The 15,903-nt window shown below is 36.0% G+C and overlaps 1 protein-coding gene across 1 annotated transcript; it reads left to right on the forward strand.

The window, feature by feature from the left end:
• The first annotated feature begins 1,773 nt into the window (after nt 1-1,773).
• On the forward strand, nt 1,774-14,945 carry rbfox1l (RNA binding fox-1 homolog 1, like). The gene is made up of 12 exons (XM_067448425.1): nt 1,774-2,198; nt 6,999-7,235; nt 10,982-11,155; nt 11,589-11,642; nt 11,732-11,824; nt 11,892-11,949; nt 12,055-12,114; nt 12,240-12,381; nt 12,590-12,629; nt 13,083-13,153; nt 13,225-13,306; nt 13,391-14,945. The coding sequence occupies exons 1-12, from the start codon at nt 2,112-2,114 to the stop codon at nt 13,433-13,435; spliced, it is 1,143 nt and encodes a 380-aa protein (XP_067304526.1). The 5' UTR covers nt 1,774-2,111; the 3' UTR covers nt 13,436-14,945.
• The last annotated feature ends 958 nt before the right edge of the window (nt 14,946-15,903 follow it).

The following is a 15,903-nucleotide window of genomic DNA, read 5'->3' on the forward strand; positions in this document are numbered from 1 at the left end:
TGCTGTAGCCTATGTGAAGAAAATATTTTTGTTAGATACCATAGGCTAAGTGATATAAAAATGAATAGAAGCTAAAATGAGCGTAAAGGCAAACAAAACCAAAACAAATCTTGACTAATTCTTACAACACAACATTTAAACGACTTCAACTGATTTAGTCAAGAAGTCCTCACCCCCCCCCCCCCCTTTACATTCACACAATAAATCTCTTAAGTGTTACTGAATTACTTATAGCTATCAAAAACTTGATTCCAATTTAATAACGCTTAATTAAACATATTGATTGGGTTTTCATAATAATGGTCCTGTATTTTGAATATGACACTTTGTTCAGTATTCTTGTGAAATAGTTGATTATATGTGGGCCTATTCTTAACCCTTTCATGCAAGGTGTCCACTGGAGAGATATTTGTAAGACATTTTGTTTTAGTACCATGTCCCAACCACAAAGTGGTGAACCCATCAAAGCGTACGATTCCATTTAATTATTGTCTTTTTATATCTTTGTTGTTTTGAGATATTGCATCATACATTCCAAATGGCACCGGAAAGAGATACCCCAAGTAGCCTACCCCAGGAATAAGTGTTTAATCCGTTTATTCTCAGATAACCAGACAGGAACAAAAAAATATTTTTCAGCTAAATAAGATGTAACAAATACTTTTATCCAGATTTTAATAATATTTTTCTTGAAAAAAATGTTCTGTGACAGAAATATACATTTGTCCACTCCAGTGGATGTCATGCACCAAAAGGATATATGTGTGATTCATTAATTTATGCATGAAAAAGTTGGGCCCAGCAATAAAACCCTTATTCATTAACATTTATAGTATTAACAATCAAAGGGATAGTTCACCCAAAAATGAAAATTGTTATGTTTATTTGCTTACCCCCAGGATATCTAAGATGTAGGTGTGTTTGTTTCTTCAGTAAAACACAAATGAAGATTTTTAACTCTAACCATTGCACTGTGCCTCATTTGACTGATCCGCTCAGGCACTAATGAGGATTCTATACTTTATATGATCACGCCAGGTTTTGACCTTCTCTAGCAGCAGTAATGGCATTGGTAATACTTGATGAGATTCGTCAGATATGGTTAAAAAAAACATACCGGTAAATAATGTTCGGTTTCTCGCAGAAACCGATCATTTCGTGTTTTAATTCATATTTGTCTGTGTTTTTTACTCTCATAGTGACTTCCACAGAAAACACCCCATTGACATGCATTATACAAGCAACGGTTGGAGTTAAAAATCTTCATTTGTGTTCTACTGAAGAGACAAACACATCTGCATCTTAGATACCCTGGGGGTAAGCAGATAAACATCAAATTTCAATTTTTGGGTGAACTATCCCTTTAAAGATAATATTGGTTAAACAGTTAAAAATGAAAGTTTTTTGTAAATGTGAATGATAATGATCATTTTGATAATGTAAAATACTTTAATTTTGATTCGAAGTTCAATGATATCAACATGCAGAAGTGAGAGGTTAGTGGTGGAGTTAGGAGTGCTAATCCAAATGCACTTTTATCACACACTATATTTTCAAAAAAAAAATTCCAGGCACATTATTTAGGAATAAATTATGATTTACTGCTTAACTTGCTGTTTCTTTTTTTATTGGCGATACCAGCTCAACTAAAGGAGGAAGGGGGGCTATTTATAAAGGAGTGTAACACAACTCTTGAGCATGTGTTTCTGTCTATCAAATATACCGATTGACACACACACAGAGGCACACACACACACACACATGCAGTGTCCCCCAGAGATCTTTCAGTACTGATCTCCTCTGCCATTTGTGAGACAGACTAACTCGGCACTCTTAACTTTTGGAGAGGGTCTTTTTATTGACTTTCTTTTTAAATTCTCGTTTTGTTTAGCACTTAGAAGTTGTGACGCCAGCCGTTCGTGCAGTGAAACCCACTCTTCTTCTCTGTTTCTTTTTCATACCCCTGGATCTTTTTTCCTCCTCTATTTGGATTCTAAAAAATCTCTGTCTGGTACTTTTTTATTCAGAAAGCTTTCCTTCCCCTCTCTCCTCCTGGTCTCCCATCCCCTGTAGCTGTTCCTTTTTTCTGTCCTTTTCTCTGGCTATGCACCATGCTGTCCTCCCCTACTGTGATCCTTCAGCCCTACGGACTCCCTGTTTACCCCCAGGCAGCTTCCTGCTACCCCAGCCTTGTACAGGTAAACATGTCCCTTTCTCTCTCTGCCTCTTCCTCTTTCACACTTTATAGTGTATTTATTAATTTATTTGTTTATCTATTTACAATTTAAAAATATTTTTTTACAAAAAATAATTTGTGTTTATTTTAAGCATTTTTAAGACTGTCACATATCTGGTAAAATGTTGAACAAATCGACCAATCACTGGGCAGCAAAAGGCTTGCATATGTACTAAAAAACGGTCGTCCACCAGTAGGTCTGAAGACTTGAAATGTGTTTCTCTCTGTCAGCGAAGGACGCTGCGTCCCTCTATTAGTTATATTTGTCCTTCCGTGGTGGCATACTGAAAACAGGTTTAGTGTGTGTTTGTGTGCAGGTATGTGATTGTATGTTTGTGTGAGTGTATGTGTGTGTGAGAGAGAGAGAGAGATTCCAGGACAGCTGATAAACGGTGTGCCTGCTCTTTCTCTGTCACACTCGCTGTATTTTTAGTCTTCTCACTGCCGATTCCCTCAAACACAGATTAGAGATATAGAAATAGATGTCTCAGATCGCCTCTTGACTTTATCTTAAGTGATACACAGTGACAGATTTTGTCATCTAAAGCATAGGATTTAAAAGAGGAATTTTCTTAGTTGCTCCCACTCTCTTTTAAAGGAATAGTGCACCCAAATTCTGTCATCATTTACTCAGTTTGTTCCAAAACTGCATGAGTTTCTTTCTTCTGCTGTACACAAAATAAATATATTTTGAAGTATGTCAGTAAACAAAAAAGTTGATGGTAGCCATTGCCTTCCAAAAAACACTATGGAAGTCAATCGGGCCCACCAGAAATAATGAAAATTAATTTTTTGAGTGAACTATCCGTTTAACATGGGTAGGGGTAAAACACACCAATTTTGCGTTCCAAAATTAGAAATCGTATTATTTGCCTTCTATGTTTGTGTGTGTGCAGTAATAGTAATAATTGTGTAGTAATAATGTATGGTCATTATCATAAAATAATAATGCCCCCCCCCCCCCCCCCCCCCCCACACACACACACACACACACATGTTGGTCTATGTGGTTTACAGGGACTCTCCATAAGCGTAATGGTTTTTATACTGTACAAACCGTATTTTCTATCCCCTTACACTGCCCCTGCCCCTAAACCTACCCATCACAGGAAACATTCTGCATTTTTACTTTCTCAAAAAAACATCATTTAGTATGTTTTTAAGGCCATTTGAATTATGAGGACATTTGATATGTCCTCATAAACCACATTTATAGTGTAATACCAGTGTAATACCCATGTAGTTATACAAATTTGTGTCCTCATAAACCACATAAACAGGCTCACACACACACACACACACACACACACACACACACACACACACACACACACACACACACACACACACACACACACACACACACACACACACACACACAAAAGACTGAATGTATCACCCTAAATTGTTTTATTTTTCAATAATGACTTGCACAACCAACATTACTTGGCTAATAAACAAATAGATGTAGGTAAAATGCTTGTTTGAGTATAAAGAAAGAGTGAAACAATGTAAACTGTTAAACTGCTTGGAATATTCTTATTTTTATATTGCTTTGGACCAGTGTTGTTATTGTTTACTAAAACTATTTTAAATCATGTAAATTGAAATAAAGCTAAAATAAAATATAAATATTTGATGAAAAATGTCATCTTAAATAACTTAAAATATATATTAGTTTTATTTATTTGATAGCACATAAAATGACTAAAATTATGAAAATAATGAAAATAAAAGCCAATTCAAAATAAATACTAACAGTATAGAAATAACACAGCTTTTTAGCAGTCAAAGAAAGCTGACTTGACTCCATAATCCCACAACTGACCAACTAGAATCAAGTATTCCAAAGAGCCTTGTTATACATGGGTATAGACCACATAAGCAATTCTTGTCATCAAGTGTGTGTGTGTGTGTGTGTGTGTGTGTGTGTGTGTGTGTGTGTGTGTGTGTGTGTGTGTGTGTGTGTGTGGTGTGTTTGTGTGTGTGTGTTTGAATGATCCCGCAGCTGTCAGATGAGGCACCTGGCATCCTGACTCTGATCTTTAACCCAGAACCTGACAGCTGAAGAGGCCAATGTGTGTGTGTGAGGGGGGAGAAATCTCGTATCTGATAGTATGCCTAAAAAGATCTTTTATAGGCTAGATAGGGGTGTTATTTAAATACTCTCACAGTAACAAAGAATTAAGATGGCAAACTTAACAGTTTATGTTCAGATCTCACAAGATAACTAATGGAGTGTGTTCAAACAATATTATGTTTATGAATGTTCTCCATATCCCCTGTACCAGAACATGGCTTGGTATTGTTTATTTAAGTTATTCTGTTGTGTGTTCTTGTTGAATAAAGCTTTCAAAGTCTAAAGCCACTTACAGTCTGTCATGCAACTTAAAGGGTTAGTTCACCCAAAAATAAAAACCATTAATCACACACCTTCATGTAGTTCCAAACCCGTAAGACCTTCGTTCATTTTCGGAACACAAATTAAGCTCTCTGTCCCCTAGACAGCAATTTAATGACCACTTTCAAGGGCCATAAATGTAGTAAAGACATCATCAAAATAGTCCATATAACTCCAGTGGTTCAACCTTTTATGAAGCGATAAGAATACTATTTTTGCGCAAAAAAACAAACAAAAATAACGACTTTATTTAACGTTTTCTCATCTGTGCCAGTCTCCTACGCTGTTGACGTTATACGGCTCACCATTGGTTAGCTCCTGTGTCAGCATCACACGCATGCGTCGTGGTGCTCACGTTTTCAGCGTCGGCCAATGGTAAGGCAACGTTCTGGAAGCACTGCACTGTATTTACTACGTCAACAGCGTGGCACAGACGAGAAGATATTATTGAATAAAGTCGTTATTTTGAGGGGATTTGGCGCACAAAAAGTATTCTCGTCGCTTCATAAAATTAAGGTTGAATCCCTGAAGTGACATGGACTATTTTAACGATGTCTTTACTACCTTACTGGGCCTTGAAAGTGTTCATTGAATTGCTGTCTATGAAGGGGTCAGAGAGCTCTCGAATGTCATCAAAATATCTTAATTTGTGTTCCGAAGATGAACAAAGGTCTTACGGGTTCGGAACTACACAAGGGTGAGTAATTATTGAATTGTCCTTTTTGGGTGTACTAACCTTTTCATTTTCATTTTTGACTTGGTTTGCAGCCAGCAGCAATGAGTGATATTTTGAGTCAGCATGCAGTAGTATTTAAGTTTGCAGATCTGACAGCACCTGTTTGATTCTCGTAAATCATTCACATAGGGGTGTCAAGTTGCTCTTGTTTTGTTAAAAAAAAAATGAAAGTAAGATATGCCATGTTCTGTTAACAGTGGTTAAAGAAAACATTTATTATGATGTATAATATAACAACAACACTGAATAAAGGATATGATGAGAAACAGACACTGATGTTACTTTTGTTTCTAAGTGTGGTAGTGATATTTGATCAGAGCCGTGTCTTTTAGTGTCAGAGTTTATCTGTGAAGTCTAAATTTACTCTGCCTTATCTGCTTGGTTATAAAGAGTAAACAGATTGGGTGCGTCTCAATCAGCTGATTGAGACCCACCCATAAAAAGTGTGTCACCAGCTTCATATCAGCTTTATATCCATTATTTTGCCTATACATTTATTGAGCCTATTTTATTTTTTTAAACCTAAAACCTTCGATTTCAAAAAAGCGTTTTGTATGCCACAACACTGTCATTATAATTAGAACTATCAGCATAAAATGTGTTATATATCATATTTTAAGTGAATTTAATATCTCAGGTTTCCACTTTTTTGTTCTATGTTTGAGTGAAGAGTTATTTGAATGTGTTTGAGTGATCTTACCTGTTTTACCTGATCGGTTTCATACACTCTTTAATAGTTACAAGAATCTAGTTGGTCTGGTTTCAATAAATCAATGCCATTGCATTTCATTTATAATAATATAATAATTTGTTACATTTATATAGCGCTTTTCTAGCCACTCAAAGCGCTTTACATATAGAAGGGGTGAATCTCCTCAGCCATCACCAATTTAATGATTAGGATCACTGAGTTTTACTGAGCTGAAACATTGAGGCGTTGTATGTGAGAATCAACAGACGTGTGTCTGTTGAGGAGGGGGAAATGGGATGATTGACATGAACAGATGAACACAGCTGGTGTGAAGACCTCCCTTGAGACAGATTTGGTGCTCTGCGATTGGTGGGTGCGAGGGAGTTATGGTGAGGTGGGCGGGTGAAAGCGTTGCATTAAAGCATGCGTCAGTTGTTGGTGAGTATTGGGTCGCTTGTGGAATGCACTGAAGGGGTAAGACGCATCATTTATACTACATTTATACTCCTCTTTTTATACATTGATGTCTTTGCCTAAACTTTTACGTTATGTCTGGAGTAGCTGTTTAGTATTTATGATATGTACTGAATTTCTGCAAACAGAGTATGTTGGCTTCTAAATTCAGGTCAGTTTTATTTGGCAAAAAATATTTAGTATTGTACCCATAATTGTTCCAAATTATTTTTCATCTTTCTTTTTTTCCCCTTTTTTTAAGCATTCCTTTTTCTTCCTGAATTGTTTTTTTTTTGTGTGTGAAAAAAAGTAAAAGTAGCAAATATGTAGGCCTACTTCAAAATATGAAAAAATCCAGGATTTATTCACAGACAGATCTTTTCTCTAAATAGGCCTTGTTCTTGAACAGTTTATGATGAAGATCGAACAGTTTACAGAACTAATATTTCTGTTATTAAACAGCATCTCCATCTCATTACAGGGTGCCACCGCCCAAGAGGCGGGGCCAGGCAATGGTGACCCTTCACTTCCCCAGGTCTATGCCCAACCCCCTTCATACCCTCCACCTGGACAAGCCCCACCCACACCTGCTGCCCGACTGCCACCCCTTGATTTCACTGCTGCTCATCCAAACTCTGAATATGCAGATCATCATCAATTGAGAGTCTATCAGGGCTCTCAGCTCGACGGGACAGAGTCTATACCCGCCAATAACACGGTAAGATTGATTACCTGATCAATAAATGACTGGATAAAGAGTGTTTTAGAGAAGAATGTGATTTTAAATATCAGTTACCACAGGGGCGTATCTAAATAACTTGAGCTTAAGAGTGAAATGCATTTGTTAGTATATGCAAAAATATAAATATTACACAAAAAAAGTGACTAAATCAAGCACAAACATTCATTGAAATAATCAAATTTACCTACAGTCGAGCAATGACTATTAAAGTATAAATTATTACTTAACACTGGGCAACACCACTGTGAATTAGTCAAATCAGATGTATTTGCGCAAGAGAACGTATGTCAGGAATATGTATGAGCTGCTGATATATAATCTCATGCTTCGGCCCTCTGGGATCTCCTGTCTGAGCTAAAAATATCTCTATGTCCTTTACACATCCTTCCTTTGCCTTGTCCATGTATGGCATTTCAGCTGGCTCAGAGCACCTTATAGAGGAGGATTTAAGCTTACTATGGAAGACACACTGATTTAAACTTCCCTCTTCTTACTTTCTTTTCTGCTTTCTAGTTCTCTTTTCAAAGAGCTTTGGAAATTTGACGATTTAAACTTAAATGTTAAAATACAAATTTGCTTTAATAAGCAGAAATTCTAAGGTGTGTTTAAAGTTTCTGGCTGCTATTACTCTTAAACTGCATTATATAAATTTTTATGTCATATGTTTTCCAGTTTATATACTGTAGGGGTTTTCAAAATGGAAGTCCAGGGGGATACCAAAATGTATTTTAGGTTAGGTTTTACGTTAAAAAGTTAAGATATATAATTATATTTCATAAATTCAAATGAATCATAATTAACTAATTTAGTTAATTTATTGTATTAGATTTATTTTATTTTTAACAGTAAGAAATAATAATAATAATAATAATAATAACAACTGCAACTTATCACAAAAGTAAATATTCTCCAGATAATACATTGATAATGTGCTTTGGACAATATAATTGTGATTATTAATATTTTAAATACATGACATTATAGCTATTGTTATATTTTAGTTTTTAATATAATCATATTTTGGGGTCCATGGCATTCAAAAAGTTTGAAAACCCCTAAAATAAGTCTATGATATATATTGTGCAGTGAATCAACCTGAGATTTACCTGAGAATCAACCTTAATTTAGTTGAAACACTCAAATAAATGATTATTTCTGTCACACTGTTATCGATGTAATGAAATGTATTTAGTAATGTTGTGAAGGCACCCGTACTGAGATGCCAATCATGAACCCAGATGTAAATATTGTATTTAAAGGACAATCTGTAATTGCTGACATATTGTCTATTGGACCCATGCCATACATTTAATGTGTCATCACCATGATGATTGTTATTGTTTTTTGTTTGTTTTTTAGAATGTGTTTTAAGCCATTATTAGTGGCTTATCGGGTACAGTAATTGCAGAACGCCATTTTAAGTTTAACAAAGGAATTGTGGGGAGGACTGAGAGTAATAAATTCACTATGAAAGTTTTTTTTTTTCACTGAAAAAGTTCATGCAATGAGTTCTCTCTTTCTCTGTCACACCATCTTCTGTCCACATTGCTTATATCACTAGAGAGCGCCAGATATTGGGACTATGAGACGCCGCCGTGGAGGGAGGGGTCAAGGGGGGGATTCAGACGGGATGACCCCTCCCCCCTCATCTATGTTTCCCAGGTCCAGTCAGAAAAGCACTCTGCATCGTGACGTGATATCATCACATACCTTCCCATCACACCTTTCCTCAATCTGTCACTTCTCTCAAAATCCCTCCCTGGCCTGTGTCTCTGGATGAATGTAATGATGATGATGATTCAACAGTATTTTCTGTGTGACTGTCTGCTGTCGTAGTCATTACAGCTAGCAATCAGCCCGGCCAGCTCAGAGTTAACCTTAACCATGATCTGTTTGCGTGTGTGGATGTGTGTGTGTGTGTGTGTGTGTGTGTCTGTTCGTAAATATCCCCTACTTCTTTCTTCCTTATTAATACACCGTTCTGTGTTGGTTCCAAAAATGGCACATTGTTGCAGTTTTGCAATCCAACTGTAAAGTTATATGCTGAAATGCGTAAGCTGCTTGAATTCCCCTGTTTATTGCTTCTGCCTTTTACTTTCCATTTTGGGGTTCACTCGGTTCTAGACCCTTCCTTGCCTTCTTGCCCTCTTTAGGGTCATCAACATCCATCATTTGTATTTTTGTGCTCTTTTTATTGTGCTGCTGATTCTCTATACTGTAGGGGGAACACTAAGGAGGGATAGTCATTACAGTGCTACTTCTGGTGATTAATTAAGATGAATTAAATTCTTCTTTCTCATAGTCAAATCTATAGGGATACACTGATTTTGAAAGTTTTGGCTAAGACAGATAAACATTAAAAAAAAAGTGTAATGGGCAAGAAAATCGATGTATGGCAGATAATATAAATATATTATCTATTTATAATAAGTCTGTTGCACTTTGTTTGTTTAAAGAAAAATGTAATTAAAACTTAAATTGAATCATCTCAACATGGTAATGTACAAAGATATAAAACGTATTGATTTTGAGAAGTATACAGTCTGAATTAGTCCTATGGAGGAGGGACCTCTGGGATGAAACACCTAAAATAATGAAAAAAATAATAAAAAATAAAAAACTTTTATGTGGAATCAAAGGAAGGGAACATGATGAACCGAATGCACCCCCCTTTTCTGCCCAGATTAGAGCTGTTTTGTTACCCTTTACCCTTAAGTACTGCAGATCTGTAATGGATGAGTTAAAGCAGAGGTAATTTTGTCTTTCTGCTTCAACTTTTTCCATCATTATAAAATAGATATGGAATTGGCCATCTGTCTGTCCTTCTTTCTCGTTCTAATGACCATTCTTATCATTTGCATAACCCCCCCCCCCCCCCGCTTTAAGATTCCATTCACATGATTCGCTGTGCCCTCACATTTCTTTTTTATATATATTTTTGAATTTTTTCACCATTTTCCCTTCCTCTTTATACTTTGTCTCGCTATGCTCGACTACTCTTTTTCTTCTAGCTATTGGCTCTATCTGTTTTTGAACTTTTTTAATACACTTTTTTTACTTCATAATCCATTTTTTAATGGTAACAGTTTTGTGCCGTTTGGTGAGGTAGGCTGTGCAGACATACGAACTGGCATCGTGATGCATTGTGAGATAGTTGATGTGTTGGGTTTGAAGCACAAAACACTCCTATGTATTGATCTGCATGGGGGCATTTTATTCACAGTCATGTACAATCATTGCAATAGGAAATGCTGTGTAATGCATTACATATGACAATATTTCAGTTGCCGCGCTCAGAAAGTTACACGTTGTTAATGACTTTAAGCTGGTATTGACCCTACTGAAGTTTAAATATGACTGTGCTCTATTTTCAATGCAAATTGTGTTTTTTACGTCTAACAGGCATGTACTTAGACAGCTCACTAAAATGGGAACTTGTTCACATTTCCTCACTTTTGCTTGAGAGGAATCACTGGATGAGGAATGCTCCTTTACGTTTTGTTGTGGTCACTTTATAAAACCAGTTTTCTCCCAATAAAATGTTAGATTGCAGTTAGTTTGATAAGAGATCTTAGCATAGATAAGAACTTAAAGTTTGTTGTCATGAAATGCATACTAATGTTTCTTCTGTACTTTTCTATTCTTCTCTTTAACTTCCTCCTCACTCTTTCTGCTCCAACATTTTCTCCTTTCCCTATCTTTCATTCCTGTCACCCTCATAGGATGATTCTTTGGCACCTGTAACATCTGACCCACAGTCTCTTACTGTGGCGTCTGGCAGTGGAACAGGAAGTGGAAGTGAGGAGGAAGGAGCTGGGAAGGCCCAACCCAAAAGGCTTCACGTTTCCAACATCCCTTTTAGGTTTCGAGACCCAGACCTGAGGCAGATGTTTGGGGTAAGATCATTTGTGTTTGTCCCAAATGTAATGCATTACTCAGTTGGCCTTTTTTAAATTTGAAGAGATCACCTAACAATGAACATCCGGTTATCATTGACATTCCAAAGAAGTATGACTTTCATCTGCAGAGGTCAAAAGAAGATATTTTGACAAATGTTTCAACATTTTTGTATATACAATTAAAGCCAATGAGGTTCAAAACAACATTGGAACCACCTGACTTTCATTATATGGACAAAAAAAGTCTTCTTTTGCACCTAACAGAAGAATGAATAGCAGAAGAAAAGATGTTTCAGGCTTGGAACAACATAAGTAAATGATAACTAAATTCTCATTTATGGGTGAACTATCCCTTCAATTAACATCATTTTAATACACATTAATTCATTTTAAAATGTTTAGTTAATATCTGTTTTCTTTCATCTCTCAGCAATTTGGCAAGATTTTAGATGTGGAGATCATCTTTAATGAGAGAGGGTCAAAGGTCAGTAGGTTTAACAGTTGTGCTAAGTTAGTCACGTCTTTATTTTGAGTTTAATCTGTGATTCAACTTTATTATAATTGTTTCTTTAGGGGTTTGGATTTGTGACATTCGAGAGTGCAGTTGAGGCAGATAGAGCGAGAGAGAAGCTCAATGGAACGATCGTCGAGGGAAGGAAAATTGAGGTATGAGGATAAGTTACTGTGTTAGGGAGAAGAGATAACTAAGCAATTAAATGACTCTGATCCTCAGGTGAACAACGCCACAGCAAGGGTGGTTACAAAAAAGCCCCAGACGCCATTAGTGAACGGTGAGCTTCCATTAATACTGCCCAAAATGTTTAAACTTGTAACTACTAGTATGAAAATAAAAGGTTGGTAGAATTCAGCTCTCACTTATGCGTCTATTTCTGTAGCTGCTGGGTGGAAAATCAATCAAGTAATGGGGGCCATGTACGCCCCTGAACTTTACACAGGTATGGGTATTTTTAATCCTAACTTGTAATCCATAATAGTTACCAGAAATGTCCTGTCCTAAATCGACTTTAGCATACGTCATTTGTCGTTTTACCCTGTCCTTTTCACTTTTTGGGTTTAATAGTTGCCAGCTTCCCTTATCCTGTTCCCACGCCGACTTTGGCGTATAGAGGCTCTGGCCTCCGTGGACGTGGTAGGGCAGTCTACAATACAATCCGCTCAGCTGCAGCCGCAGCCACGCCAGCTGCAGTACCAGCCTATCCGGGGTCAGTCACTCTCTCAGTGGACATGTTACTACAAAACGTTTAGTTAGTTTTTACACTATACTGGAATTACTGATTCATAAAAAAAGACGTTTAAGTGATTTATTTGAACTCATGTTATTATATAATATATATTTAATGAAATTAAACTTGAATTCATTTTATTTCATTTATGGCACAATGTAATGTGCCTTGTTTCTGTCTCCTGCAGAGTGGTGTATCAGGATGGATTGTATGGTGCAGAAGTCTATGTATGTTACCAGTCAACATTTACTCATTTACCAGCAAATTTCCAAGATTTTGTTGTGAATCTAGCCTAAATTATGAAGTGCTCAACTGACCACAGGTTGAAGTTCTTGTAATATTAGGCTTACATTGATTGCTCAGAACAAAAGTCACAAGATACGTAACAGATGAAATAGCAGTGTTAGTGTGGTTAAAACTATGAGCTGGCCAAGAAGCAGAGAATGTGACTGATCATGCACTGCCAGGATCTCACAAAAGCCTAAATCCAGACTACTAAAAGGTGAAATGTCCATTGAAAGGATTGATCCAAGTTTATTGAATTCTTGAAATCAACCTATATTATTTATACACAAACAACCTTAAACCTACCTGGAAAATTTAATTTTGAAGTCCCTCTAGCAAACATTTTTTGCAATTCAAATAGTTTTCTGAATTAATAACAAACTTCCTTTCTTTAGGGAGGATATCCAGCTACATATCGAGTGGCTCAGTCGGCCTCAGCAGCTGCAACAGCAACATACAGTGATGGGTAAGAGCATCTTTCTATCCAGCTATCCATCCATTTATCCATCCATCCTTATTTCTTTTATTTTTTTTAAGATACGGAAGAGTCTATGCCACAGCGGCAGACCCCTACCATCACTCAGTGGGACCCACCACCACTTACGGAGTTGGAACAATGGTAAGTTACAAAGTGTACAACTGCTCGTGGCGAGTACAGTCAGTTGATATGATAGAATTTCTGATTTATTCTGTTTGTTTACAGGCAAGTTTGTACCGTGGAGGCTACAACCGCTTTACTCCGTACTGAACGAAAACAGCTCTTTGATTCCCTTCTGCTTATATTGGCTTATAAGACTGTCAATTCCTATGTGAACCACTGTTTTCCAAGGAACCGGCTGACCTTAAGATTGTAAATACTGCCGATATTTATTGGGGGAAAAAGAATCCAGCCTGAAAAATCATTATTTATATTTAAGGACTTCTAATTGCTAATTTAAGAAATATCCCACCAAAAAAGAAAAGTACATACTTATCATACTGAGTCTCTAACATATCATGGTGTTGTTGTTATCTACAGTAAAAACATACTGATACTATCATAATAGTGCTATGATATGGAAGTCATCATGTGCTTATAGAGCCTCACAGGTAATGACGGGCCTCAAAAAGCTCCCAACACTGTATTTTTATTACAACCATTGGATCTGTTGCACTGTTGAATGCTGATGATATAAAATAGACATATACCTCTAGTGGAACTTACCCCAGAGAGAAATACAAAACTCTGATATTGTCTAGTATGTATATGACTGTGTGCGCGTGTTTGATGGAGTGTCTTTGGAGTGTTCGAGTGTGTGTAATTTGTGTAATTTCTGCTGTCACAAGCAATACTGTGAGATACAGCAATGGCACTGGGGTTTTTTTCTCATAATGTAATCTACCTCTAAGCTAAATCTATCTATCTATCTATCTATCTATCTATCTATCTATCTATCTATCTATCTATCTATCTATCTATCTATCTATCTATCTATCTATCTATCTATCTATCTATCTATCTATCTATCTATCTATCTATCTATCTATCTATCTATCTATCTATCTTTCTTTCTTTCTTTCTTTCTTTCTTTCTCTGATTTTTTCCCCTGTCATTTCCTGTTATGTGATGCTGTTCATCTTGTCCATTCACCTTCGTTTTTTTCTCTGTTCAGTTTATGCTGTGGTTCAAATGCTGTGTTTGCTTCAGCATCATAACTTTTGTATTCTTATTCTGTCTTTATTCTTTTACCACTTTCATCTTCTTTTTTAATGCTTATTTGATCATGTTGTGTGCTTTACTTCTCTTTACTTTCTGCTTTTAATGACTTTCTTCTTTCGTTAAGGCTTAGTGCATTAATGCCTGCTTAAGATCTTTTTTTAAATTCCAAATTACTGATTCAAAAATGAATCAAAATTTGAAAACCGCTAAGATGGTTTCTCTTTCTAGGGAACTATTCTGTACTTTCCTTTCTTTCTTTCTTTCTTTCTTTCTTTCTTTCTTTCTTTCTTTCTTTCTTTCTTTCTTTCTTTCTTTCTTTCTTTCTTTCTTTCTTTCTTTCTTTCTTTCTTTCTTTCTTTCTTCCTTCCTTCCTTCCTTCCTTCCTTCCTTCCTTCCTTCCTTCCTTCCTTCCTTCCTTCCTTCCTTCCTTCCTTCCTTCCTTCCTTCGGCTGCTTGGCTTGATTGTTATTGCCTCTATTTTTCAGTTATTTCTGCCCCACCCCACTTTCAAGTCATGCCATCTGATTTAATCTTATTTCCGTTTTTTTTTTTTTTTAAATCTCCATTTCATTCCTTCTCTGGGTTGAATTTGTTGTTGTGCACATGCTTTCACTCGTACATATTTCTTTCATACTTCTTTCACTTTTACTATGCTTACAAGGCTTATTTATTATTCTTATAGCTGATTTCCTACTAGTTTGTCCCTTAGCTTTTTCTCCTGTCTGCTTTCTTTTTACCTCTTTTCTTTCTTTTTTTCGCGTCCTCTCTGCATTTCTCTTAGTGTTGTAGTTTATTTTCTTTAGTTTCTTTAGTCACTTATTCATTTCCTTCTCTTTTTCTCTCTTTCTTCCAGACAGCTTGAATTATTCTTTTATCTCACATCCATTATAGGACCCTGTGATGTCATTGCTGTATCATTTTTTTTTCGAACTCACTAAAATATAAGCTCTACATGTGGCTGAACTGTACATTAAAAAAGGTTTAATGATGTTTAAGATGTGTCTGATCATTGAGTAGAATATTAATTTTTTAATTATGCTAATTTTAAAACAACAGCAAAAAAAAATTCTGAGAAGTTGAAGTCTGGAAAAATTTGAAATATATATATTTCAAGAATACATAATACCAGATCTAAGACCTATCAAATCAAATCTTTTTCATATCTCAGTTTTTAAGGTTATTTTTCGGTCCAACTTTATACTATGTACTTACATCAGCAAATAAATACAATATACCTATTGTGTTGATATTGTATTTTAAAACACTTTATATATGGGATACGTAATGTTAGGGACAGGTGTAGTAAGGGTAGGTTTAGGTGTAAGGGAAATGTCAACAGAGCAAATATAAATGTAATTAATTACAGATTAATTGCATACAGGTCATTTTAAAATAGTAAGTACAATGTAAAAACATGTATGTAGACAATAAGTGCATTGTATCAATTTAGGTACGGTCACCTAAAATATAGTGGGTCCTTTTTTAATTTGTTTTCTTTAGCCTCTAGTTCTCATGTG

The sequence above is a fragment of the Pseudorasbora parva genome, chromosome 7 (assembly GCF_024679245.1).
Source record: "Pseudorasbora parva isolate DD20220531a chromosome 7, ASM2467924v1, whole genome shotgun sequence".
In the NCBI taxonomy this organism is placed as follows: domain Eukaryota; kingdom Metazoa; phylum Chordata; class Actinopteri; order Cypriniformes; family Gobionidae; genus Pseudorasbora; species Pseudorasbora parva.

Coding starts and splice junctions, on each gene's coding strand:
- rbfox1l (XM_067448425.1), top strand. CDS start 2,112: ATGCTGTCCTCCCCTACTGTGATCCTTCAGCCCTACGGACTCCCTGTT. Junction 12,382..12,589: donor GCAGTACCAGCCTATCCGGG/GTCAGTCACTCT, acceptor TGTCTCCTGCAG/AGTGGTGTATCAGGATGGAT. Junction 13,307..13,390: donor CTTACGGAGTTGGAACAATG/GTAAGTTACAAA, acceptor GTTTGTTTACAG/GCAAGTTTGTACCGTGGAGG.